The sequence below is a fragment of the Apostichopus japonicus genome, chromosome 16 (assembly GCF_037975245.1).
Source record: "Apostichopus japonicus isolate 1M-3 chromosome 16, ASM3797524v1, whole genome shotgun sequence".
NCBI classification, from domain to species: Eukaryota; Metazoa; Echinodermata; class Holothuroidea; order Aspidochirotida; family Stichopodidae; genus Apostichopus; species Apostichopus japonicus.
This window is the reverse complement of record NC_092576.1, coordinates 14103476-14130524: the sequence shown is the minus strand read 5'-3', so window position 1 is coordinate 14130524 and position 27049 is coordinate 14103476. Positions and strand designations below refer to the sequence as shown.

At 36.0% G+C, this 27049-nt stretch overlaps 1 protein-coding gene across 12 annotated transcripts in view; it reads left to right on the top strand.

The window, feature by feature from the left end:
• Positions 1–26691, top strand: part of LOC139982568 (sorting nexin-33-like) — a 62055-nt gene extending 35364 nt beyond the window's left edge. For 6 of the 12 annotated variants that reach the window (XM_071995469.1, XM_071995470.1, XM_071995476.1 and 3 more), the window contains 12 exons: positions 380–448; positions 4874–4986; positions 7182–7281; positions 8036–8158; positions 9407–9521; positions 10451–10581; positions 11533–11636; positions 12746–12849; positions 13555–13632; positions 15196–15225; positions 18521–18687; positions 19749–26691. In XM_071995469.1, coding sequence (XP_071851570.1) covers positions 380–448; positions 4874–4986; positions 7182–7281; positions 8036–8158; positions 9407–9521; positions 10451–10581; positions 11533–11636; positions 12746–12849; positions 13555–13632; positions 15196–15225; positions 18521–18687; positions 19749–20009 — 1395 coding nt within the window. In that variant the 3' untranslated portion in view covers positions 20010–26691. The remainder of the gene's footprint in view (positions 1–379; positions 449–4873; positions 4987–7181; positions 7282–8035; positions 8159–9406; positions 9522–10450; positions 10582–11532; positions 11637–12745; positions 12850–13554; positions 13633–15195; positions 15226–18520; positions 18688–19748) is intronic. The other 6 variants (XM_071995472.1, XM_071995473.1, XM_071995480.1 and 3 more) reach the window with 2 other exon arrangements.
• The last annotated feature ends 358 nt before the right edge of the window (positions 26692–27049 follow it).

The window sequence follows — 27049 nt, the reverse complement described above, 5'->3', positions numbered from 1 at the left end:
TCATATACATGATTCTGGAAAATGTTTTCATATTTTATAATCTACTCATTAATTTTCTTTGTTGTTCAAGTTTGTTCTGCTGTGAACTATCGTGTGTACTTTCCATAATTTCATCAAAGTGGTCAAATTTTTTTCCCTTAAGCTCATAATAATCTATGACATATCAAAATTAATTTTTGTGCCTCTCGGATAGTCGATTCTTTTAATTTGGAATTTTCCAGTCCTCACATCAATTTTTTTGACTGGACATGTAAATAAATCGTCTTGTGCCTAACGAAAAATCATCATTTCATAATCTTGTTGCCTCAAATCAGTCCTTTTTATTAATTCGGATTTTTTAAGACCTCCTCCCATCATTTCCCGACTCGACCTTTTGCAGAAGGGGGTCGCGACCACCGATACTTCACAGGTGAAACTTCGACGGAAACGGGACAGCACGCAAGAAATGGTAACCTTCTACTTTTTCCAGAGCACAGCTGCCAGAGTAAAAAGTGCCGGCAACTTTCTTCATGCAAAATTTGTAAAACAAAAATTATGATTTTAAACTTATCAAAAGCAGATATTATTTGCCCATATTTCTATATTTATATATATGCACAATGCAAGCAAAACCACACGGAAACACCATGGTTCCCAAGCAGTCTGGAAAAATGAGGGAAAAGTCTGTATAAAGGAAAACACACTTTTCTCGACATTTGAAGGTCCCTCGAACTGTGAATTTCGACCTGGCAAAGTGAGGGGGAAAAAAATCCTCATTTAGGAACTTCTCCTCAGTATATGATCATGGGCTTAGAACCTGTGAGAGGGTACATGTCCCACCCCAACCCCCACTTTTTTAACTGTGGGAGCATACCACAAAATATCCACCCCCACACTCTTCTCTCAAGTCAAGTTTAAATACTCGATATCTCAGCAAAATAAAAAAAAATTAAAAATAATTTTTTATGCAAATTTCCCCTTTCTTCACATATACACCGCATGGTACCAGGCAACTAAAGGACACCTATATGGATAAATTAAAAATTATTTATTAAAAAATATTTTAAAATTATAAAGTGTGCGCAACACTGAAATTGCCAATTCTATAAATCCTTAAATAGATTAAGTCATTTTATAAGTTGTTTTGTTTTTGTTTGGTCAGCACCAATAGCACAATAATGCATGATTATTACAGAAGCTCTAAACACTTGAGCTGATATGGAAATATATTTAAAAGTGTGCAGTTTGCAGGAATATGAGTTGTTGAGTATTAAGTTCACTCAAACACTTCTTTGTCCCCACACAACAACTGTACTCTCGCTGATCCGAGATGACTGAATTCCTGTTTGGGAGGACTGGCTTTGGACCCTTAATTTTGCAGGTCAAGTTCAGAAGCGGTAATACATGTGTGCAACACTAGTACTATTACCAACATGTATATTTCCCGTTGAATCTTTCTAACAGTTTAAGCTACACTACAAATAAGCAGGTTAGTAAATTATGGATTGTATCGCAAAAGTTCGCCAAATATCCAATATATTCTCACACACAATGTTTTTGTCACTCTTCCACGATATTTGTTTTTTTTGTTTTTTTTGTTGTTATGGTTTACAATTCCATCCAATTGCAATATATACTTTATCACTTTCTGCATTATTTATGTATGAACTAAAGTTACAACTGTTATCAAAACTTGCCAGTGTTTTTATCATTAAATATCAGATTTAATTGCTACATGTATATAAAACTATTTTTAAAACCTTCTTGAACAGCTTATTTTCACATGCCAATGATAACTTTTCTTTTGTCATGCAAATTCAGTTCTACAAAGCTGTGTATAAAGACATACCGTCGCAACATTTTGCCTAAGTTGCCTTTTTTTTTTATTAATGAGTCGACGTAATCCGAGTTGGAAATTCTCCAGGGTTTTATTAAGTGAAACTATTTAATTTATGCAAAGTTCCTCTCTGTGTGATTATAGTACCTCTAACCAATGTGCATGCGCACTGGTGTATTGTTCAGAGGTGGTTAAATGTAAATTTGTATAGCAGTCATCTATAGGGCCAGCTGACAGCAGAAATGAAATTAATCATAATATTTCATTATTAAATGTACTCCTAAAATAATTGCGGCAAACTGAGCAATATATATGAATATATAGATATATATATATACAACTGAAATCGCAGTGAGTTGAAAAACCCATAACAGTGAAAAAACCTCCAGCCTTGACCGGGACCCGAACCCGGGCCCCCCGCCTCACATGCCAACACCCCGACCACCAGGCCATGGACATGTACCGCAAGCCCAGAGGTTCGAAACCAGCAAGGAAGGTCATAATTCCACTGTAGGCGTTTGTCACCACATATCGAACAATACTAGTTCTGTTTTGGTGACATATTTGCCTTACTCTAGAGATCAAACATGATGCTAACCAACGAAGTGGAAATAAACGACAAAGGCAAATGAATATATATCTGTATAATTTAAATCGTAATGAGTTGGAAAATCCAGAACAGTGAAAAAACTTCCAGCCTCCTCCGGGATATATATAAATATGTATCGCTCAGTTTTTCTCAATTATTGTCAAAAGTAAAGCAAATGAAAATGATATAATTTATTTAAATTAAACATGATCCTGATTATATATATCACATTAATGTAGCATAGAATCACCTCAGGGCACATTGTAGTAGTACCACATATATATATACTGTATATGTAGATCAGAAGTTAAAAGTCATCTCATCCACATCATTTCAAGAATGTAGAGAGCTAATATACGTCTAGGCTCTGTAGATCATTCATGGGACATGTTACTCTGATGGCCACGGTCAGGTGCGTGGTGGACAAATCACGAGGGTCTTCATCCCAGTGGTCAGTCAAAATCCATTTGTGTATACATAGAAGCTACATATATATTATATATTGCGAGATCATTCCATAATTTCATAGTATGTTAATGATTCGGAATGAAAATTAAAGGAAAGAAAAAAAATCTTTGTATAAAGTTGCATTTGTGATAATTACTAAGATGCATGCAATATTACTTTAACATCTGTGTACTGTAGGTATGCATTGACCAAGGACCATATTCAGTTATTGGAAATTTTCTGATCCATAGCAAGTATGCTGTGTTGTATAAATTACAGTAGCATCCTGCAATTAATATTTGCAGTCAATTCACTCATTGAGATATCTTTTACAATGCATATATTTTCAAATTGTCATTTTTTGATAATTCCCCCAAAATCACATCTCTTCAGTATAGAAGTATTTAACAGATTTACTTTTGGGCAAAATATTGATTTGTGAATCTTTATTATTATTTTTTCTATAAAATAGTATGAAAAAGACCTCCTTTTAAATTTGCAATAGTTTATACATTTATATCTATATAACGTATATATATATATATATATATATATTTAGAAGCTATACTTTGGTAAAGAGAAAATCTTATTAAACATACAGTATTGATATTGATGTCATGCAAGTTCTTGTTTGGTGAAATGATGGCCACTACGTTAAAAGTCTAGTTTAATAATATGTACTACAGTATGTGATTATTTACATTCCCACACAGTAATCTTGTACTGTGTCACTATTAATGGTTATGCAATAGAACTAAACATGTCCGAGACTAAATATCGAGTGATTCATCTGATTTATGGATTTATGGCTCGACTGCCTCTCTCTCAGTAATATGCAGAGTGGGTGGAGCTTGAGTCTGCTTCCAGGTTTTAGAGGGCTTCCACGGGCAGCAGTGGTTGCTAGCTTCCTTTTGTTAGCATTACAATAGGCCTTGCTGATTTAGACTTTTGGATATCGATTGAGTACGCTCTTAAGAACAGCATTAAGATAAACTTTTCCGACAAACCTCAACCGTACGTTTAGCGAATTATTTTCTCCTTCATGGAAGTTACATTTTTTTTCTTAAGTCTTTCTTAAGTCAGAAAAATTCTTGCTCTTGAAAAAGAAAAAAATCAGCACAGTTGTAAATTGCAAAAAAAGATAAATATATACTTTACATATTTAGAGTGTTGTGTAAAAAGTTTTGGTAAAACAGGTTACCTCTTCGAGGGGAATGAGGTAAGATTTATTACGGTAAATAACGGTATGTTAACGAGTCGTGACGAGCCTATCGTACGATTTTCAGGGAACAGCATCGTCAAGGAAACAGCGTATTTATTGTTCAGTTGTTATTTTTATTCCATAATAAAGCACTTATGAACGTAAAAATATTGGTTTTCACGTTATAATGACCAACCTTTGTATCACTCTCATGCACTCTTTGTCAATGCACTTTTAAAATTGGAGCGATTTATCACTTCTCCACAAGTCCACTTGAGTCGAGGCATTTTATGTTGTCATGGCGACATGCACACCGACTTTTTAAATTGCTTCGAAAGTTTGAAGTCCAATGCGCTCAGACTGTCAGATATGGTGTGATATTGTCTGCAAACTTGCTGACCAGATTAGCACTAAAATCTAGCATATTTGCCGACATGGTATTCCTTGCATTCATTTTCTGTTGATTTACATCATGTCATAACTGCAATGTTTATTGGTGACCCTAATTGGTCATTCCTCCACCCATCATGAGAGAAATAGCAAAGTTATGATAAATAAATTTTCCTTTGTCCTTGATAACCAGTATTAATCTCTCTACCATACCTTTTAATACTTTATTTATCATTATTATTTTTTGGGGGGGGAGGTGTTGAATGCCAGGGGGGGGAGAAGGATTAGGATGGTGGGGAGAAATTTTTTGTACTAATCTTAGAATTATATATTTTACATAATTTGATATTTTCAAATTTGAAATTTTCAAAAATCTCAATTTTGTTTGTTGGTTTATTATTACCATCTTGACACTTTTTTTTTATTTCAGGATTCAGGAGTCAACGGATCAGGGAATAATTTTGGTCTCCAATCGGCGAACAGAACCAGGCCGAAAACCGCGGACGCGTCCGGGAAAGGAACGGTCAAGAAGAGCTTTGCAAAGTAAGAAGCGTGATGCGGTGTAACCATAGAAACGAGAGACGGATACACCCGTCAATTTGTCCGGGAAGCCCGGATTTTTTTTTTTCTCGCAAGAAATGAGGATTATATACTGTAATATATATAAGTATATATATAAGTATATATTGTATTTTGAGGACATGGCAAAAGATTCAGGGAAAGGGTTCGACTTTTCTGTGATAATAATCATGGGCGTCAACAGGTGGGGGACAGGGGGACATGTCCCCCCCACTTTCAAAAGTGGAGGGGATATCATATCATTTGTCCCCCCCACTTTTCAGAGCAGTTATTAAAAAAATCACATGCATATGCGCGATTTTCTATCACAATTGCTGAGCTGATTCAAATAGAATCTAACTTAAGAATCATTATCAATAAATTGCACTGGAAATTAGAACAGTGCTTGGCCCTTTATCCCCCTTCCTCCGATATTCACCCTCCCCGCTTCGTCCGAGACCTCTGATAAAAGTTTGTGCGATGTTTGAACGATGTTTTAGAGTGTTTTGTGGAAGCACCCCTTCTCGCCAGAAATGGAATTCCCCTTGCCCTACACTGTGAATCAGAGAAAACGACGCATTTCAACTTGAAAACAAGTCGAAGACCCCACCAGGAAGGTAATATCATATATTTTAGGCCCTACAGACAGTATTCTGCCTGTATGCAGGGTATTATATGATACCAAACTACCTAAAATATTTCGTTTGAGATGGACGCTGTGTAATTCGTTTCCCTTGGTGTCAGAACGGCATCTTTCTACCAGTACTTTCTGTCGGAATTTAGTTTTGTGAGACAAAATTTCTCCTCACAGATCTGGTTCTGATGTAACTAAAAACGACTCAGGAAGGCCGTCTCCTGCGATCTAGGGGGTCTTATGTACCCAAAATTTTCTGGTACGCTACGCGCCAACCAATGGTGGCGCTCCGCTCCACTTTCTGAAACCTGCTGACGCCCATGATAATAATAATAATAAATGAGACTTATATAGTGCCAAATCAGTAGACAAAGGCACTGCTCAAGGCGCTCTACAAAGAAAGCAGATTAATTTACAAAAGTACAAGTGAAAAGATGGGTCTTATGTAGACTTTTGAATGTAGAAAGTTTAGAGCAAGTTCGAATGTGATCTGGTAACTTGTTCCAGAGATAAGAGCCAGAGTATTCAAAGCTTCTGTAGCCATATGTCTTCAAGCAATAAATGGGGTTAAACAATTCTCTAAGGCGACGATAAATATCGCGATCCATTTTCTGGAGGAATGTAGATTAGGGAACATGATTTATTAAAAACAGATTTTAACCCTAGCAGTGATCATTTTGAAAAATGTTTTGGTTTTCCATGTGTCACAATGTTGCATACAAAATCTTAATAGTGTGCACATTTCTTGGATTTTATAAAAAGAAAATAGCTGAATCCAACATGAATGAGATGGGCCACTTTAGTTTCCAAGCTTGTCCACTTTTTTTTTTAAGTCTGCTTTCGTTGGAAAGGTTGTACACTTTGAATGCATTTTGGGGAAATTTTGTGTGATGAATTAAAATTTTAATTTCGTGGTACTTTGCCTTATACAGTAAGTTAGCTTTTTCTTGTGTTATGAATTTACTCATTTTAGTGTTAAGTTAGCTAGGTTTTTGCGTTATGAATAACTGTCAATTTAGTGTTACCTCCTCTTACAGTAAGTTAGCTTTTTGTGTTATGAATAACCCGTTTTAGTGTTATTTAGTGTTACAGTAGGTTAGCTTTTGTGTTACGAATAACTCTTATTTTTAGTGGTGCTTTGTGTTCCAGTAAGTTAGCTTTTTGTGTTATGAATAATTCATTTGAGTGTTATTGAGTGTTATAGTAAGTTAGCTTTCTGTGTTATGAATAATTCCTTTTAGTGTTATTTAGTGTTACAGTAAGTTAGCTTTCTGTGTTATGAATAATTCCTTTTAGTGTTATTTAGTGTTCCAGTAAGTTTAAGCTTTCTGTGTTATGAATAATTCATTTTAGTGTTATTTAGTGTTACATAAGTGAGCTTTTTGTGTTACAAATAACTCATTTTAGTGTTAAAGTAAGCTAGCTTTTTGTGTTATGAATAACTCTAATTTAGTGTTACAGTAAGTTAGATTTTTCACATACGTCTTGATTTCTTTTTTCACATACTGTACATGTATCTTCTTTTTTTCCTTTCTTCTTCTCTTAGTCGTTTTTCAGTTTTTGCCAAGGCAGGGGGAGATGCGTATCTCCTGGGAACACAACCCAAGACAAGATCATTAACAGAAAACCCACTCTATCATATCATTGTGAGTACATGTGCAAACATAACTTAAAGGCATTGAAGACTCGCCCCAAACCGTGTGCCGCCCTGTGAAATAGTTAACTTTCCGTTGCTTGCAAGTGAATTTTCTCTCTTGTCGCTACAAAATGCAGAAAGTAATGAAACGTGATACCTTGTTATCTTTAGCTGGACCTGAGATGTCCATCGCTGTATCGTTTGTACACTGTGCTGTGGGTATTGACCGCAGCTGTATGTACTGACTGTACACTAGTGTCTAATTACCGACGGTAGCAAGCTGTGTGTGTATTTTCTGGAATCGATGGTAGTGTTTAACACTTCTGTTACACCTCATTCGAAACTAGGTCAGATTACCGGCATTAGACGTTTCTTTTTGTGCGAGTCTTCACACCTTTTAAGAAACCTTGAAGCCTGTTTGGCTATACTGTCTATGTATTGAATTATCCATTTTCAGAAGAAAGGTGCAAGAACTTGCTCCATAATTCTCAACTATTAAACGTACCTTTTCAAAATGCTGCTATAAAGCTGCGAGAGCTGCAGATCCCCCTGCAGCAAAGCTTTATTCATTTTTGTTGGATGTCAAAGGTCATTTGGGGTCACCAGGGATGAAATGGTGAAAATCTTGTAAGCACGATATCTGAAAGGAGGGAAGGTCGGAAAGGAATTTTTTTTTCGGGGGGGGGAGGGGGTGGGGGGTTTGGCGCGAAGTTGAAAATTTGTTGAATGTTTTCAGTTTTTTGTTCGGTCTTCCTTGCCAACAGGACAGCGATGAAGGGCCGATATGGGAGAGCACAGAGGGATTCACTGTCGATATAAAAAACCCAAAGAAAGCCAGCAAACTTCACGGCATGAAGACGTACATTGCCTACCAAATAACTCCATCAGTAAGTGATAATTTAAAGAAACAAAACCTTTATAAACTGCCAAACATCACCATGGTCTAGTCATGGAACCAAAACAACACATGTTAGTGGCACTACGTTAATCTGTATAACTTTGTCTTAAATCATACCTAGAATTTCATACTTTAAGCCACTTAAATACTGATATAAAAATATGCCAGTACATTACAAAAAAAAAATCTACTGGCTAACATGAAATTTCCCTCTAGAATTATCCTTGAAGTGCAGCAATGTGTGTCTACTAGCAGAAATATTCATGTGCCTTTTTCCCCTTGCCCTGGCATTTTATTGTTATGCTGAAAGATATGTAGTTTGCCTACCACTTGAAGTCATCAATGTGTAGGCTTCATAGTAAAATGAAAGGCTTGTTTTGGTCTTGAACAAAGTGTTTGAATTTCATTTGTTTCATAACTCAGATTTGTCTCTTAATGTTCTACAATACAAATCAAATTTTATTCTTGTGCCTAGATAATATCTCTAATATCAAGATATTTTCATTGCTTTTGATCTGTTGCCATGGCATTATAGTGTCATCCTTAGACCTTACCCGTTACCATGGCACCCACCTTCTCGGACAGGTATCATTTGATGATGTACTAGAAGTTTACTTTGCAACAGTTTCTATATTACATAATACTGCCACAGCAGATATTTTCATTGCTTTTGATCTGTTGCCATGGCATTATAGTGTCATCCTTTGACCTTATCTTTTACAATGGCACCCACCTTAGCAGACAGGTATCATTTGATGATGTACTTAGAAGTTTACTTTGCAACAGTCCAAATATGTAATACTGCTACAGCAGATATTTTCATTGCTTTTGATCTGTTGCCATGGCATTATGGTGTCATCCTTTGACCTTATCCGTTACCATGGCACCCACCTTAGCAGACAAGTATCATAATTTGATGATGTACTTAGAAGTTTACATTGCAACAGTTTCTAAATTACATAATACTGCCATGCAGATATTTTCATTGCTTTTTGATCTGTTGCCATGGCATTATAGTGTCATCCTTTGATCTTCTCTTTTGATCTCTGTTACCATGATCTCCTTTGATCTCTGTTACCATGGCACCCACCCTATCGGACAGTTATCTTTTGAGAGTTTAATAGAGTTAACTTTGCAACAGTTTCTATGTTAGGTAAAACTGCCAAAGTGGAACGTGGAAAATTACAATTACATACGTTTCTCACATTCTTCTTTTTCTCCTTCTGTCTTTGATCAGAATACCGGTATCCAAGTTAGTCGAAGGTACAAACACTTTGATTGGCTCTATGAGAGGTTAAGCACAAAATTTGTTACAATTGTTGTTCCCCCACTGCCTGACAAACAAGTCACAGGTAAGCCTGAATCGTATGTTTTAGCCAGCAAAACTCATATTAAACAAGCAGGTCATGAGATTCTGTAAGATAAAATAAGTTTTTTTTTTCCCTTTATCCCAATTTTCAAAAGGTGTCTTTAACCTTTGGCCTTTATTAGTCCAGTTATTTGGAAACCATAAGCAATCACTGTAGGAAGTAATACTGCCTGTAAAGTCACACTTTGAAGTGTTTGCTCCCGGAGTAGCTTATCTGGTCTTTGTATCGTTACAAACAATAAGAGATTGAAATCGCTGATCTCTTCTTGTTTTCACTTTCATTTCTTGGACTAATTTAAACCTTGCTTCTACATTTTAGTCAGATATGTGCAGAATTTTTGGGCAAATTATATGGCAAGGAATCTCAAACCAACCCGCTTCGTGGTTGTAGTAAAGTCCTTGACTAATGAAGCTACACCGTCTCGTATTGGATAATTTGAGTTTTTACAATGCAACCCTGTTCGGTAGGAGCTCGTAAAATGTTACAGCTGCTATATTTTACACTGCTGGGAACGTTAGTAACTAGGGGATGGGCAAATATCAAAAAAGGGGGAAAGTTTGAAACTTCATAAAGAACTCTTGACTAGATTGTGAGCTCTTCTAGCTGATAAAACTTTTGTGTCCCACGCTTTGGATAGCTGTGGAATGTTTCCTCGTCGTCTTTTACAGGTTGTTTGCAGGGAGATACGAGGAGAGTTTTATAGAGAAGGGGATGTCATAGGTTCTATATTTTATACTTGCGGGAATCGTTATAAGTGGGGGTGGGGGGGTGTGGTGGTGGGTGGGAATGCCAAGAAAGTTTTGAAACTTTTAAAGTAACTCCTGATATAGATTGTTGGGCTCTGCTAGCTGCTGAAACTTTTAAGGATAGCTGTGGAAGGTATCATTGTTGTCTATACCGGTTGTTTGCAGGGAGATATGAGGAGAGTTTTATAGAGAAGAGAATGGATCAACTGAAGAGATGGCTAGACAGAATGACTAATCATGCCGTGGTGGGCAGGTGCGACGTCTTCATGCATTTCTTAACGTGTACAGACGAGAAAGTAAGTGTATATTTGCCTCAACATTGAATCATAAATCCAGGCATGAGCCTTTTCCACGAATTCGCGGAATATCCGTGATTTCTTTTCTACCTCAGGGACAACACACTGTAGTATACGCAAAGTGGAGCCTACACCGCAATTTTTGCAAAGTTCCTTGAATTTTTTTTTTTACCCCAGGCTCATCCCTGTAAATCATTAACATATATGTGGGGAGTGATATCAGACAAAGTAATGGAACAAATTTTTCCTTTCATCCCAAATTTATCTGTCGTTTTTGCATGAGGAGTGCTGGACAGCCCATGACTGGGTTAGGTAGTCAAATAGTTAATGGTCTCATTCCCGTAATCCGAGATGACCAAAAATCAGCCTCAGAGGCTTCTCTGGTGGACTGCTAGTTTTTGTCACATGAAATTCAGTTGTAATTAAGTACCACCCTCCCTCCCCCTTCCCAAATAAAAAATAGATTAAATGATAAATTGGTATAGCCAATGGACTTTGAAGGTATTGAAATAATACAAAAGAAAATAGTGGTAGGCCTATGGTCCACAAAGAGGAATTATTAATGGCCCAATACAGCAGGTGTTCTAATAACCAAACCTACACATTCCTCATACAGTATACATCTTGGTCATTACTGTGAATTTTGGTACATTTTGTTGACAGCCAAATTTGCTTTTTGGGACTACCAAGAACTGGTGTACATGATTGAAAGTTAAAATACCGAACATTGCAAGACATAACTTGTGAGTCTCATGTGTATAAACAAAATGGTAGAATCCAAAGAAAGTTGACTGTTGTGTCCATTATGCAGTAATGTGATGGCCAAAAATCACAGAAATTTAGTGCCAAAAGACGGGAAAATAATAGAAGTTGTGATATCAGGAATTATGGTCATATATTTTCATAATTACATATTCGATCAATCATCCAAATACTTTTTTCTTTTTGTAGGAATGGAAGAGGGGCAAAAGGGACGCTGAAAAGGACGATTTCCTCGGAGCTGCATTTTTCAACGTGATCAGTGTACCAAACACACCTCTAGATATAGCAGTAGTGTAAGTGTAGCAGAACTGGTACATTAACAAAATATACTACAAAATTAATCTGTGGTGTTCTTGGGACAGGCTTCCCAAAATGCTTAGCAGGATGTAGCTAGCTTTTAATTTGATTGTAGGTGTTCAGTGTAAGAAATACAAATCTAGATATTACAGTAGTGTAAGTTGTAGCAGAACTGGTACATCAGCAAAATATGTCACAAAATTAATCCAATCTTTTACTAATATGCAGGTGGTATAGACAATACTTACTACAATACAGCAAATATCTGTTTTACAGGATTACAGACATCATTTCTGGTTACACTTCTCCTTGGTTTCACCGTCAGTGTTGTCTACCTCCTTCTGCTTTTTCAGCTTTGGAAGAGCCATTTCCAATTCCTTACGGCTATTAGAATTTTACTTTTAACTATACCAGAGACATCTTTTGGCATTGCTTTCCAGCTCTAGCCTTGCAAATCATGCAAAAATAAAATACTATTGTGTTAAACTGGAGATATATAGTCCTAGCCAAACAGGGAATGTCTTAAAAAGCACATTTAAAATACATTATGTTCTTGTTAATTCAGAACCTGTATCATCAATGTTTTTTATTTTATATGCAATTTATATCCATACCCATTAATGAGTGCTATTTAGAATATGTCAGTCATTTTCTCTGGCAAGCAAATTCATTTTAATTTATTACTAGGGGGAATTGATTTGCAAGTGACAGCTGGTAGTCATTTTCATACAATGAATAGTAAGGTAACTGTATTTTTTTGAAGACCTTGACAGTATAGCCATTTCCAATATCCTTACGGCTATTAGAATTTTTACTTTTATTATATTAAGAGCAATCTACAGTTTACCTATCTGAAATGACTTCCTAATTGAAAACATTCCACATTTGTAGATAAAATGTTGAATTGGAAGCCACCCAACGTGTAAGTTGTAACCCATAATAAGCCCTTGCAGGTTTCTCCCACATTTGCGGTCCCTTAAGTGTCGTAAAAATACCTGCTGATTATTATTATTGTTTTAACTTTTGAGACTTCATTGGTACATCCTTCTTTTTCATCAATAGTTCCTTTAATATCTGTTTCTTCTTTAATTTCTCCTCTCCCCAGGGAAAGGCAACACGAAAACTTCCACAAATTTGTCAAAAGTATGGACGCAAGTATGGCGCAGATATGTCAAGTTATTCACGATCACGGCAAAAAGCACATCGGTCGTAAGTGCCCTCTGCAATAGCAGAGATCAATTCATTTGTAAACCAAGCCTAATATCCTTTGCTGCCCCAAGTTACTTTCTATTGGTCATGCAGAAATCTGAGAGTGTGTGTCTTATTTTGACAAATTGCCAACTTGTTTTTGAGAAATGCCTTGTAGCTTCTGTAAAATTCAGTGAGCAAACTAAAAAAGTTGCTCTGAAAAGGATCTTGGGGATTGAAAGCTGTCTGGTGTGAACTCGTTGAAACGTGAGTTGAAATTGCAGGGCTTGTCTGCTGTTTTAATTTTAGCTCTACCTATACATGCTTGAAGCATACCAGAGTCTGTGGGAACGGCTTATAAGTAGAGCTTACCAGGAATAGAACACCTTGATGACAGCACAGCCCACATACTGTGATCCATTTCCTAGAGTAGAGAAATATTTAAAACTAAAACCAAACAAGGTTTCTACAGTCAATGAACAGTGTCTTAAGTTATACGGATAAGATGTTGAGATGTGGTCTTTGACAAACGGTGTGAAATATGTTTCTTATTTTGCTCATCAATATAGGTTTTGTTTTCTGCCATCGAAATAACCCCATGACTTCTTGATGTGTACCTTTACAATGAATTATGTGTATGATGTGAGGGCAGTATTTCAGTAATATCTGGTCTACACCTGACATGATTATAATATCCTATCCAATTTTTTTTTAAATCTTTTGCAGCATTTAAAAGAGAATACCAGAAGATCGGAAAGGCGTTCACGGAGTTGGCGGGGTCATTTGAATTAGACACCAGACCACGTAAGTACTCGCGGACCATCTTTCGTGGGTGAAACGAAAAGACTAAACGGTGATTTGGGTAGCCTCGCTTTATACCGCAAATATTTTATCAGGTGACATTGCTTTAATCTCTGAATATTCATCATGAGGTAGCATACCTCTAACTGCGAGCCGACCGACCAAAGTTTGTGGTGCAACCACCTCCGGATGGACCACATAAAGAAGTAAAAAGCAGATTGCTCATTTTTGGTGGAAGCCACGGTTGCTTAAATTGTTTCCTCAGCTATTTTACATCCCAGCAGTTCGATATCTCGATGTTACTGTTTCTGCAATATTTCTCATAGTGTTTCAATTTCCTTTTCACTTTTCAATGTTAAATGTTGCTGAACGGGTGTGTGGTATCATGCAAGTTTTATAAAAAATAAGGGCAGAAAGATCTTTTCTTTAGGGAGAAGTGAAACCAAACCTCAAATGTTTGCATCTCACTGTGATGGAGGTGTTTTTGATGAGCAACAGCACCCTGGTTTCTCTTCCCCAACCCACCTCATTCCCCACACCAACCCCCTCCACCAATAAAAAAAAAGGGCTGCATAAAACTGAATGAGGGAAATTTTCAAATTCAGACAAACCAGGGTGTTTAGTCATTTCGTGTTTAGACATTTTCAAAGTTAAATTCCATTTTAGACTTACTCAAGTCTTTAGGTCTGTGAACGAATGTTCAAGACCAGAGATCAGTTTTTGAAATTGTTCAGTAAAGGGTGCGTGTTTTACATGTAACACATTGATGTTTTCTCCATGTAACGACTGAGATTGTCAGAGGTAGGGAAGGGGAGGTGGAGCCACTGTGATGGGTAACAGGGGTAAGAGCTGGGCTGTTTATGAAGTAAGCATCTCCATCAGATTGCTTAAATATAAAATAAAAAACTTGTGGGGGAGGGGGGGATGGGAGGATTGCTCTTCTTAGCTCCTGGGAAGGTTGGGAAAGAGAAGCGATTGCACAACATCATGTGTGTCTCTGAAATGTTTTATGATGGTGATTGCTTGATTTAATCCTCTTCTTTTAACCATCTCCCTCTGTTTTACATCCTTAATGAAGCAACATCTTCTTCTCAGTTTTGTTAAGTTCTGATGCAATTTGATACTAAAAAATGGAATAAGAATGGATTTCATGTAGCAAAATTCTAGTCCAAATTTCACTTTTGAAATAATGAAAAGTCGCCAATATTTTGTAGAAGTTTAAGACACGACTGTAGAAAATGTTCCAGTCAAAGAATTCTGTAGAATCGACCATAAATCTACAAACTTGAGGAAGTCCTCTCATATTAAGAATTCAATGGGGTTGACTAAATATCTAACTTATGCTCTATATATTGTGTAAGTCTTGGTAGGCTTTCAAAGTTTTTTTTCCAGAAATTCGATCACCAGAGATAAAATGCTGCTTTCTTAATATTCAAGAAGGCTTAAAAAAAGAAAAACAAAAACATTTGAAAATGAATTCTAGCTGCTCATTCTTTTCTCTCGTTCTTCCTCTCATTCTTCCTCTTCAATCTTTTTAATTTCTCCCACAATTCAATGCTCTGGTAGGAATCAACGATATCGACGCTCCCACGGAAGGTATTATTTACCTCATCCTTTATGGTGCAAGCAAAACAGCCAGCATAGCCAATCAGCTAGCTTTAAAGCGATATATTAATGAATAATAACCTGCTTTTTCCCTTATGCATATTTATATATTCAGTGTATATAATCATACATATTCACATATAATCATACATATATCATGAATATTTATGGTAACGTAATGTAATAATGCTCAATTACCACCATGCATTGATTTGTCGCTTAAAAACAGAGAGTGTTCCAAGTTTCGAAATTAGAATCTGATCCAAAAGTTTAAAAGCAGCATTTTGCAGATTGATTTTCCTTATCTTTTTTTGTTTGTTTCGATACTGTTCGATACTACAGTGATTATTCCACGACTATAATTGGTCATTATATATGTGGTAAAATTTAAATCTTCATGTAGTATGGAAAAGGTCTCTAAAATTGAAGAGGAAAATATTAACAACAAAAGATGCAAAATACAGTAGAACAGATATATTAAATACTCACTTTAATATTAACCCTCATTTAGTGAAGAAAATTTCAGCCTGTGTCGTAGTTTCATAAAAAGCCATTCTTCTTTTTTCTGTTATACTAACTATAACAGTTAGTTAGTTGCCAAGGAAACACTAGATTGGCTTTCAAAAGTTCCATACCAAGTTGAACATTCTCTCTCTTGCTTCTCGTCAATGTTGTGTCTGTCATAACGTTTATGTGAAAACTTTGTTTTGATGTTTGCATATCATTTATTGTACAATAGCACTCATGTTTATTCACACTCCCGCCATGTTAATGCATGCTCATGTTTATTCATACTCCATCATTAATATTCATAGGGATATTCTGGTGGCAGACTATGTGATTCTTATTAGAAACAGAAAAATATGCTGCACAGTTGGTTGAAACCCATCTCAACATATCTTCCCACCCCCACCCCCCCCACCCCTCAATATATGGTTGATTCAATGCTACCTGTTTTGACTGTCTAAACCCTTTACCCCATCCTTTGGTGTTAAACAGTCCGCCTGTGTAATTTCATCCAGTATTTCTTTATCTCTAAACAGGGAGTCGAGTTAAACCCATGTAGCCTCATCTGCAATATTTTATCCCATGTAAGGCACTTCATTTAGCACAGGACGTATCGAGACATCAGCACAAATTTGCAAATTGGAAAAAACAAAACAAAATTGCAAATGGAAGACACAGAAGAAGTTAAAAAACAAAATTCCCACATTATGGATCTCTTCCTATTATTGTTGTGCACTTTTATGTGGTCTTAGTAGATCTTGATCCCTGTAAAAGTTGTTGTAATGTAGATGTAGTGAAGTGTAGTGTAGATGTAGTGAAGTGTAGGGAAGTGTAGTGTAGATGTAGTGCTTAAAGTTACTTCTTATCAGTTCAAACGGTATACGTAGAAACATTTGACCATAACTTGTGTTCGACTGGAGTTCATGTAACACGTCTCCCATGACCAATATTGACAGAGTAGCCAGTGGCTCACAAGTTTTTGGGGGAAATTCTTAAGTTTAAACACTTACATAGATCTATGTAAGGGGTTAAAATGATTGGTCATTGTGTGTTAAAAGTAACCCAGTGTATCTTGGGTTGTTTTTTAACATTGGGGAAGAATGATTGTTTTCAATTATGGGGTCGTAAACTCTTGAACCTTTCGTACGTAAATTTCATTTTACGAGCTATACCCATATGAACTATTAATGTCTCTGCCAACCGGATGTCAAATATTGAGTTTCCATTAAATCATACAAATTTAAAAACTAATATTTTGTTGGAACAAGAATTGAGTACTATTTTTTATTTTTCGACTAAAGCAATGCTTTGGCTAACTATTCAACTAAACTATTTCAAAAATATGAGAGGTTATTTCACTAATGCATGGGTAACTTCTATACATAGTTGTGTTTGTATGGGTAACTTGTACATATGGTTGCGTGCTCTGATTTTGTGGCACACCCATTAGGAGGAAGTCCTTCAGGGGACATGTTTTTAATGTATGACTTGGGTGTGCGGAATGTGCAACTTGGGTTTGCAGGATTTGTGACTTGGGTGTGCTAAATGTGCAACTTTGGGTGCGGGATGTGTGACTTGGGTGTGCAGGATGTGCGACTTGGGTGTACAGGATGTGCGACTTGGGTGTGTGGGATGTGTGACTTGGGTGTGTGAAATGTGTGACAAGTTACCAATGACCCAGGGGTTGAATGTTGTAAAAGTCGTGTGAAAAGGCCTTGATACAAGACTTTACTTTGAAAGTCTAACTTTAACTTTCTACTAAAAATGAAAACAAATTTTCCACCGTATGAGGAAAGTAAATGTTGAGATACAAGTGCTCCTTTGCAACGATACCATCATATAATATAATATAACGATTACAATATAGACAGGAAACTGATAAAACAATACCGACTGTTTGAGAAGACTTTTAAGACTCGAGACAGTTTTAATGTCAATTTCTCCTCATCTACTGACAGTAAAGACTTTAAAAACAACCCTTTAGAAATGCCATGCATGTTAGTGTTCAAGGCAAATTTAACAACAATAATTCAATAATAACAAGAACTCATTTCTGTTATAGTTTGGTGGCTTCTTTGTTTTTCTCCCTCCCATAGGTTTTGTTTATGTTGTAAATTTGTTTTTTTTTTCAGATTTCCTTCACTGTGGTTTGTTAATTAATTATTATCTAATTTTCGTAGGCTTGGATCCTGTTATTAAAAGGGATAACAGATAACTTTAAATGTTGACTTGACTAATACCGTATTGTCCGAACCCCCCCCCCCCCATTTATGTTTTTATTTTCCCAAGAACTCTTATGAACATCTTAAAAGCTCATACTAATATAGTAATGTTATTATCTGTATTCTCCCCCAAATGATGTATGTTATTTTCCAAATCACTATATAATATATGTAAATATGGTCACCATGGAATCGATTTTCTAGTGCCGTCCCCATAATAGATAGTTTGCTTATGGAAAGTGTCATATAGCTTCATCTTACAGTGATACTTTGGTCACCATAATCTGCCGAATCAATGATTTATCTATAATACTCTGAAATTAATTTTTATATAAATATGTAACCAGGTATGATTCTTGCTCTGTTCCCGACTTTCCTTATCAGCCATTTTGTCTTCTCCTCCTTAATCTACCGGTTCCCCTGCCCATGTCCTCTCTCACTTACCAGTCCTCACCCTCCCCCCTCTTACCAGTCCTCACCCTCCTTTATCCATTCATAGCCTGCAATGGGTTATGACATGGTTCTCTGACCAATTCGGTTTTTGTCTCTCTCTTCAGGCTCTCAGCAGTTGACGGATGCCATCAAATTCACCGGCAGGACGTACGACGAGATCGGGGAACTGTTCGCCGCCCAGCCCAAGAACGATAACTACCGGTTGGAAGATTTCCTACGAGAATACACTGGCATGCTGTCCTGTTTTCCTGATATGATTAATTTCCACAAGGTGAGACCATTAACGACCAATGTGCTTTGAACAATTTAACTAATGAGAGTTCGAATGACCAAAGCAGCAATGATTTGAGAACAAAGTTCTTAAGTGTGAGTTTGAGAAGCAAAAGAGAAGTAGAAACACATTCAGTACTCAATCTTGTACTAGTATACATACTAGATTTCTAAAATACTCCTAGTACTAGAAGGAGTAAAAAGTTATTAGTGTGAGAGAGAGAAGCAGAAGAGAAGTAGAAACACATTCAGTACTCAATCTTATACTAGTGTCCATACTAGATTTCTAAAATACTCCTAGTACTAGAAGGAGTAAAAAGTTCTTAGTGTGAGTGAGAGAAGCAGAAGAGAAGTAGAAACACATTCAGTACTCAATCTTATACTAGTGTCCATACTAGATTTCTAAAATACTCCTAGTACTAGAAGGAGTAAAAAGTTCTTAGTGTGAGTGAGAGAAGCAGAAGGAGCACATTGAATATACTCTATCTTGTACTAGTGTCCATACTAGATTTCCAAAATGCTCCTCGTACTAGTAGGAGCATAAAGTTCTTAGTGTGAGTATGAGAAGCAGAAGAGAAATTGAAACACATTCAGTACTCAATCTTGTACTAGTATCCATACTAGACTTCTAAAATGCTCCCAATACTAGTAAGCGCAGATGCATGATGGCAGGTACGAGTGCAAGCGACTCCCTGCTAGAATATTGAAACGATCAAGGCCTCACAACAAGTCTGCGTGAGCGACAGCTTATGGAGACATTTGAAACAGTTGTCAGTTGGTCAACGATCGTTTTCTAATTCCGCTCCTACTCTTTGGAACTCATTTCCACAGCACATCAAGTCGGCACCCAACGTTAACATTTTCAAAAACAGACTCTCTGGATATTGGCGATATATATAAATTTGCATTTATTATTATTATTATTATATTGTTTCTGCTAATTGATTTAAATCAGAGACCGTACTACCAATTTGCCATCGGTTAAGTCCACGGTTCCCAGAACTCTGTATTTACTGCCACCTCCCAACACTTCCTCCGACGTTTTTGAATTTTTTTGTCCAGCACACCATCTCAACGGTGCGAGAATGCCAGAAGCAACGAGAGGAGCAGAAGATGGAGTTTGACGAGGCGGAATCCATCAAGGGCAGAGCGGACGTTGTCTCCTACACGATGATGGCCGAGATCAATCACTTCCAACGGCAGAGGGTCTACGACTACAAGATGATGATGAAGGACTACCTGGTCGAACAGATCAAATTCTACGAATCCGTCACGGAAAAGTTACGCATCGCTCTCGGCCAGTACGAGAACGTCAACGTGTAGATTCCGGCATCCGGCATATACAGGCTGTAGAGAGAAGGAACATTCCTCATGAATATTGAGATTATATTGAGAAGTAGTGACAGAAATGGGGCTCTTTTTTGATGGGTCCTGCCGGGAGTTTGCATGAACTTTTTTGGGGGCTTTATCGCTGAAAGACGTTTTTTTTACACTTTACGATGCAAATGCAGGTTGTAGGGAGAAAGAATATTCCTCATGAATAATATTCAGATTATATTGAGAAGTAGTGACAAAAATGGGGCTCTTTTTGATGGGTCCTGCCGGGAGTTTTGCATGAACTTTTTTGGGGGGACTTTTTTTGCTAACAGACATTTTTTAACACTTTACAATGCAAATGCAGGTTGTAGAGAGAAGGAACAATCTTCATGAATATTCACAATATGTAGTCCCCTCCCAATCCCCCCCCCCACCGAAAGTGAGTACTTCGTAAAGAGTCTAATGATAATTCATGGAATAGCTGCTACATAAACAAGTTGTTGTATAAAGTGGGCATGCAAATGAGGATTATTCATCATGTGACGCTTTGCAAATTATGCATTATGAAATGTGTGTTAGGATGTAGCTAATATTCATGAACAGTGATCTCTTCATGAAGAGTGATTATTCATGAAAGAAATTGTTAATTAGAACCAAGGATGGATATTTACAGTATATCAGGACATTTTTTCTATTAAGGATTGATACACCTGCTTACGTAAAGAAGCGTTTTACCAAACATTTTGGCTCATCAAATTCCATCAAGGAAAGTTCCGACTCTTTCCCTTTCGATGTTCGATCTTTCATCTACTAAATGTTACCAAATTTTTGCATCGATGTGTACAAAGTCTTCTGTGTTAATGTTAACTTTTGTCAAGTCTTATAAGGAAAACATTTGGGTCAAGTTTTTGTGGAGAAAAAAAAAAGTAGAAAAAAAATGAAGTGAAACTCCTAGCTGGTTTGGGGGTAAACAGAAAAAATGTGTTTCTTTTTTCTCTCCCTAAATGCTTGGTACAAAGATGATATAAGTTAAGTATTCTTACAGCTTTGACAAAATTTGCATTATTCTCATAGTTAATGCATATTCATACATTTACATTCAAACATTCGTTATTTAGCTATATTCATGGTGGCATAGTGGAATTTTTTTTTCACTCTTTACATTGACCTTTTTGTAAATTTTACAGAAGAGAGAAAAAGCAAAAAAAAGAGAAGAAAAACAAGGAAACTGCCAAGGCCTAATCGCTTTCAAAGCCAACAAACTTATTAAGCTCATAGTGTTCATTTCAGGGATTGGATTGCACAGAGCAACAACAAACAAAAGAATTTTGTTTTTGTAAATTTTATAAGTTTTGTCAGTGGATGCATGTTTTTTAACTGTTGTACATCATGATATTTTAACCGTGTTTGTTGCATTTTGTTGTTTGTTCTAGTATGTATTCTTATACCGATAAAAGTCAGATGATCGTGGGCCAGTCGTTCAGATGAGGCAGGTTGGTTGGGATGAGCTTAGGGTTCTGCTTGAATTGAAAGTGGTATCCTGGGCACGTTTGCCCTCCTCACTTTCATTTATAGCAGGCATGAGCTTTTTCCACGAATTGGCAGAATATCCGTGATTTCAGTTCTACCTTGGGGACAAAAACTATTATCCTAACACACTGTAGCATACGCAAACCGAAGCCTATACCGCAATTTCTGCAAAGTTCCGTGATTTTATTTTTACCTCAGGCTCATCCCTGAGTAGAGAGAAAAACCTGGAAATTATGATTTTGTAAAAAAAATATTTAAAAATATGAAGAAATACAATATTCTTATCAAAATATAGATTTAACAATATGAAGTGTGGATAGGGGAGAGAAGTGGTGATGTTAACTTCGTATTGACCCAACCCTAGGTCATGCTGTGACGTCCTATTGTCCCTACAAAATATTACAACATGGTGATGATGACATTCCACTGTCTCTTAAGATGTAAAGTAATCTGGACATTTGGACATGTTGAAGCCTTCTCAGCATGTTGACTTAGACTATAGTAACTAATCCCATCATGCTGACATCCTGTTGTCTCTGCAAATTATCTCATCATGTTGTCTGTGATATGTTGTACCGTCATGCTGTCGTCTTCGTAAGTGACTCGGAAATGCTGACTTCTAATTGTCTATGACACAATCCCACCATGTTGCCTCTGCAAGTGATATCAGCATGTTGACATCCAGCCTTCTATGATATATGTTGTGCCATCATGCTAGCGGTATCCTGTTGTCTTCGTAAATGACCCGGACATGTTGAATTCTACTTGTCAATGACACAATCCCACCATGTTGTGATCTATCCCAACATGTTGTCTTGTTTGTATTAGATGTCACCTTTGACATACACGCCACCAAACTAACTAGTGCCAGGAGAATATCATCTTTTGTTGTTTTTAATGCTCAATGTTGCTGTGAATTGCTCAGCTCTGTGAGTGAGTATGCCGTCATATGGTCAGGACATTGATAAGTTTACAAAACTGCCCAGATTGTTGCTTAAGTTTATGAAATGACACCCATAGACCTTGAATCAAGTTATTAAGTGCCATTTATGTGTCAATTTTGGGTAATGTCGGATGTGATGTTGACTCTTACGAGGAGATACCTTTCCAACAAGCGGACATCAGGATGAGATCGAAAGTTTAGGGAATCACAGTTAATATGAATGTTACGTGGACTGGTTTCACAGTATATATATATATATATATATAAATATATGTATACATAGGGTGTCCACGTATAAAGAGGGGGCCCAGGTTCGAATCCCGGTGGAGGCTGGATGTTTTTCACTGTTTTGGATTTTCCAACTCAATACAATTTGAAGTATATAAATATATATATATATATATTATACATATATATATATATAAATATATATATATATTATACATATTATATATATATATAAATATATATATATATGTCTATATATATATATATGTCTATATATATATATATATTTATATATATTCCCAGTCAATGACATGTGTGTATATCTGATATGGGTTTTACGGGGTGCTTTTGTGATGTTTTGTAGAAGGTATTGTTTCTTTCTTTGTTTTATATTTAAAATAACAATAAGAGATACAAATCAAATTCATATAAATAAACCAGTGACTGACAAAATGATTGAAACATTATAATTAAGTTTAATGTTAAACAGTTTTGGTAAACTTATAGAATATACAACTGAATATCTATATTCATGTCTTAATTTATGATACAAACACATCAAATATGGGCTTTTATTGTCAACTTTTCTATCAGCTTGGTATAGAATTTTGTATGCACACCTTCATTCCAAGTAATGCAAATCAGAAATTATTTCTTTGAGGTTATTTACATGAGCATTCTATACCCTCTCTGCCAGGTTATATATTCAAAGGTAGCAGGGCTCGATCTTTTGTAAATGTTTTAATAAATTACGATGCGCTTTTTGATCCCTAAAAACTGTAGAATAAAAATAAAAAACAGTTAATACACAGTTGTGCTAGCTCTGTCTCAAGGAACGAATAGTTAATTGCGACATGAATATGCAGCAGACGAATGATAATTATGCAGATTTTTTGGTGAAATTTTTATTAAAGTTGTATGACATTGCTTTTGTTTTTTATAAGGACATGGTTGTTTAAGATGTTTTAATCTTCCAGTGAAATCTCTGCCTTATTTCTCGGGTTTTATTTATAAGCTTCTTCTTCCTTTAATAGAGGCATGCACATTATTAACCCCACATGAATCAGTTTTATGAAATGATTATTTCCGTAGCCTATTGTAACAGTAATTTCCTTTCTAAAGTTAATAATAAACTTCATGAAGTTACTAAAGAATTAGACCATTGAATGAATATTCGAAGATAACATACAGACAGTGAAGTATTTGCTAGATTGGTTAGCAGAGCCTCATTTAAGCAAGCTCTTCTGTTCAAATTGATAATTTTTTTTTAAAATTTTCCAATGATTGATTGATTGATAGTCAATTCCCATAACTATGTAGGTCATTAAAATGATAAAGGTAAATATTTTGTAATAAAATGGAAAGTGAAGTTTTATTTAGAGAGATAAATTCAATTTGTATGATTTTGGAAATTTCTAGTTTACATTTTCACACACGTTAAATAATATTGTTGTGTAAAAGTATCTGGATTGAGAAATATTCAGAATCAAGTCAAATTGATTATTCCAGTCCCTGAAATAACCCTCGGCCGGTGAAGAATAAAAACAGTCTAGGAGGGTGGTCCTGGTCTGAACAATAACAATATCATTTTGAGTAAATAATTGGCAGATAAGACTTGGAAGATAAGAAAAGAATCAAAAAAAGATTTAGTAAGCTGCCTTGAAGTTGTGCTGCATCTTGAATACTACTCAAGACATGTTTAATAACATGCTCTGTATTTTGTATTCACAAAAGGACGCCTGCAAAGTCTCAAACAAGGGATGAAAGAAAAAGAAGAAGAATCGTTTTACAATTCCAAGCATGAACTTTGCTATGTATCTGCAATAGTCTGTGTTTAAGATGGAAAAGCAAAGAGCCAAATGTTGATAGAGTTATTGGTCTGCAAACACTGATTTCTACCTTGGACAAAGGATAGAGCACTGCATTGATAGAACCACAGGTCTTCAGACACTGGTATTAAAGGGAAAAGGATAGGGCACTGCATTGATAGAGCTACAGGTCTGCAAACACTAGTATAACAGGGCAATCGATAGGGCACTGCATTGATAGAACTACAGGTCTGCAAACACTAGTATGAAAGGGAAATGGATAGGGCACTGCATAAATAGAGCCACAGGTCTGCAAACACTAGTATAACAGGGAAATGGATAGGGCACTACATTGATAGAGCTACAGGTCTTCAAACACTAGTATAAAAGGGAAATGGATAGGGCACTACATTGATAGAGCTATAGGTCTGCAAACACTAGTATAACAAGGAAATGGATAGGGCACTACATTGATAGAGCTACAGGTCTTCAAACACTAGTATAGAAGGACAAATGCTAGAGACATTCTAATATGATAGAAGTGAAGGTCTGCAAACATTCATATGTTTGGACAAATTATGAGTAGCACTCTAACTGTACATTGACAGTGCTGGAAAGTTGTTCCTTGATGTGATAGGTGTAGGGGTGTGTGATAATACCAGGATATTTTGGACTTTGGCAAAAGTTTAAGGGATTATTAGCTGCCCAAAATACCAAGATTATCTTTAAAATGAAATCAAGTCCAAGTTATTATTGAACTAGTTTGGACAATATTCAGCCAGTAAGACTGATATAGCATGGACTAGCCCAAACTATATTGTTGAACTAGTCCAGACAATTTTCAACCAGTAATACTAAATAACGGACTAGTCCAAGTTATCATTGAACTAGTCCGGACAATATTAAACTAGTAAGACTTGAAAGTGAATTACAGACCGATATAGCATGGGCTAGTCAAACCTATTGTTGAACCAGTCAGACTTGATATAGAGTAAATTATAGAGAAAACTAGTGCAGACTTTAATGAACTATTGAGATATATAGAGTAGTATAGACCGTTACTGTGTGGACTAGCCTTAATAATAAGGCAACTATGCTTCTGGAGAGAACACTATAGAGTTTTATAGAGTTGTAGCAGCTTTTGGAATGGCATTAATTCAGCTGAAAAACAAGAGAAAAACATTTTCATTGAACTTTTTAATAATAATATTTTTTTCTTAAGAAAATTGAAAGAGATAAAAGACTTAAACAACGAAAAATGATAATCTTGTGACAGTTGTCACAGTCAGAATTGACATTTTTTAACCTTTTCAAAGTTTTTCTTCTTCATACATGGAATCTTTTTCTGTGTATAGATAAACTTCAGCCTTTCTTTTCATCTTCCTGTTTATGTTCTCACAGTGTCTCTTTAAAGGCATTGAAGACTCGCCCCAAACAGTGTGCCGCCCTCTAAAAAAGTTAACTTTCCGTTGCTTGCAAGTGAAGTTTTTCTCTTGTCGCTACAAAATGCAGACAGTAATGAAATGTGATACCTTTGTTATCTTTAGCTCATGGACCTGAGATGTCCATCGCTGTATCGTTTGTTCACTGTGCTGTGGGTATTGACCTGTATGTACTGACTGTATGTACTGACTGTATGTACTGTACTGTATGTACTGACTGTAGCTGTATGTACTGTATGTAGTACAGTATGTAGTACAGTAATGTATGTACTGTATGTAGCTGTATGTACTGACTGTACACTAGTGTCTAATTACCGACGGTAGCAAGATATTTTCTAGGATCGAAGTGGTGTCTAAACACTTCTGTTACACCTCATTCGAAACTAGGTCAGATTACCGGCATCAGACGTTTCTTTTTTGCGCAATTCTTCACAACCTTTAAGTTTAATCATGTGCCTTTGCAGGACAGTTCTCATTGGGCATTGGTGTCACGTGATCTTTATCTTGTCTTTACCTTTTAACTCCATTTCTTGTTATTGTTCAGGTCGTTATGGCAAGGTAATTCCAAATGAATTGATATATACATTTATATATATATTTTTTGGGGGGTTTTATTCTTATCTATATTATTTAATCACTGCGAAGATAAAAGTTATATGCATGTAATTATATGCTCACCTGCTATCGTCTTACAAGTTGTAAAATATCAGTGCTATTTGATAAAAGTAGAAACAATGCTTCTTTTGTTATCCTTTTTTTTTAATCTTCTCCATTGTGACTTTCAGTCTTTTAAGGTGATCAGTATAACCATTAAAAAAAAATTAAAAAATATATATATTTATATTTATTTATATATATATATATATATATATATATATATATATATATATATATATATATATATATATATATATATATATATATATATATATAATTTCTTGGGTGGTTCTGACTATCGCTTGAAATAATACGCCAATAGTTGGAGATGGTTTGATTTACAATATCATGTTACGGCGCGTATTCAGAAGTGTGTGGAATTTTACAACCCTCCCGTTCTATTGCCCACACAATGTTGTAGCAACGAAGCAGCATTTT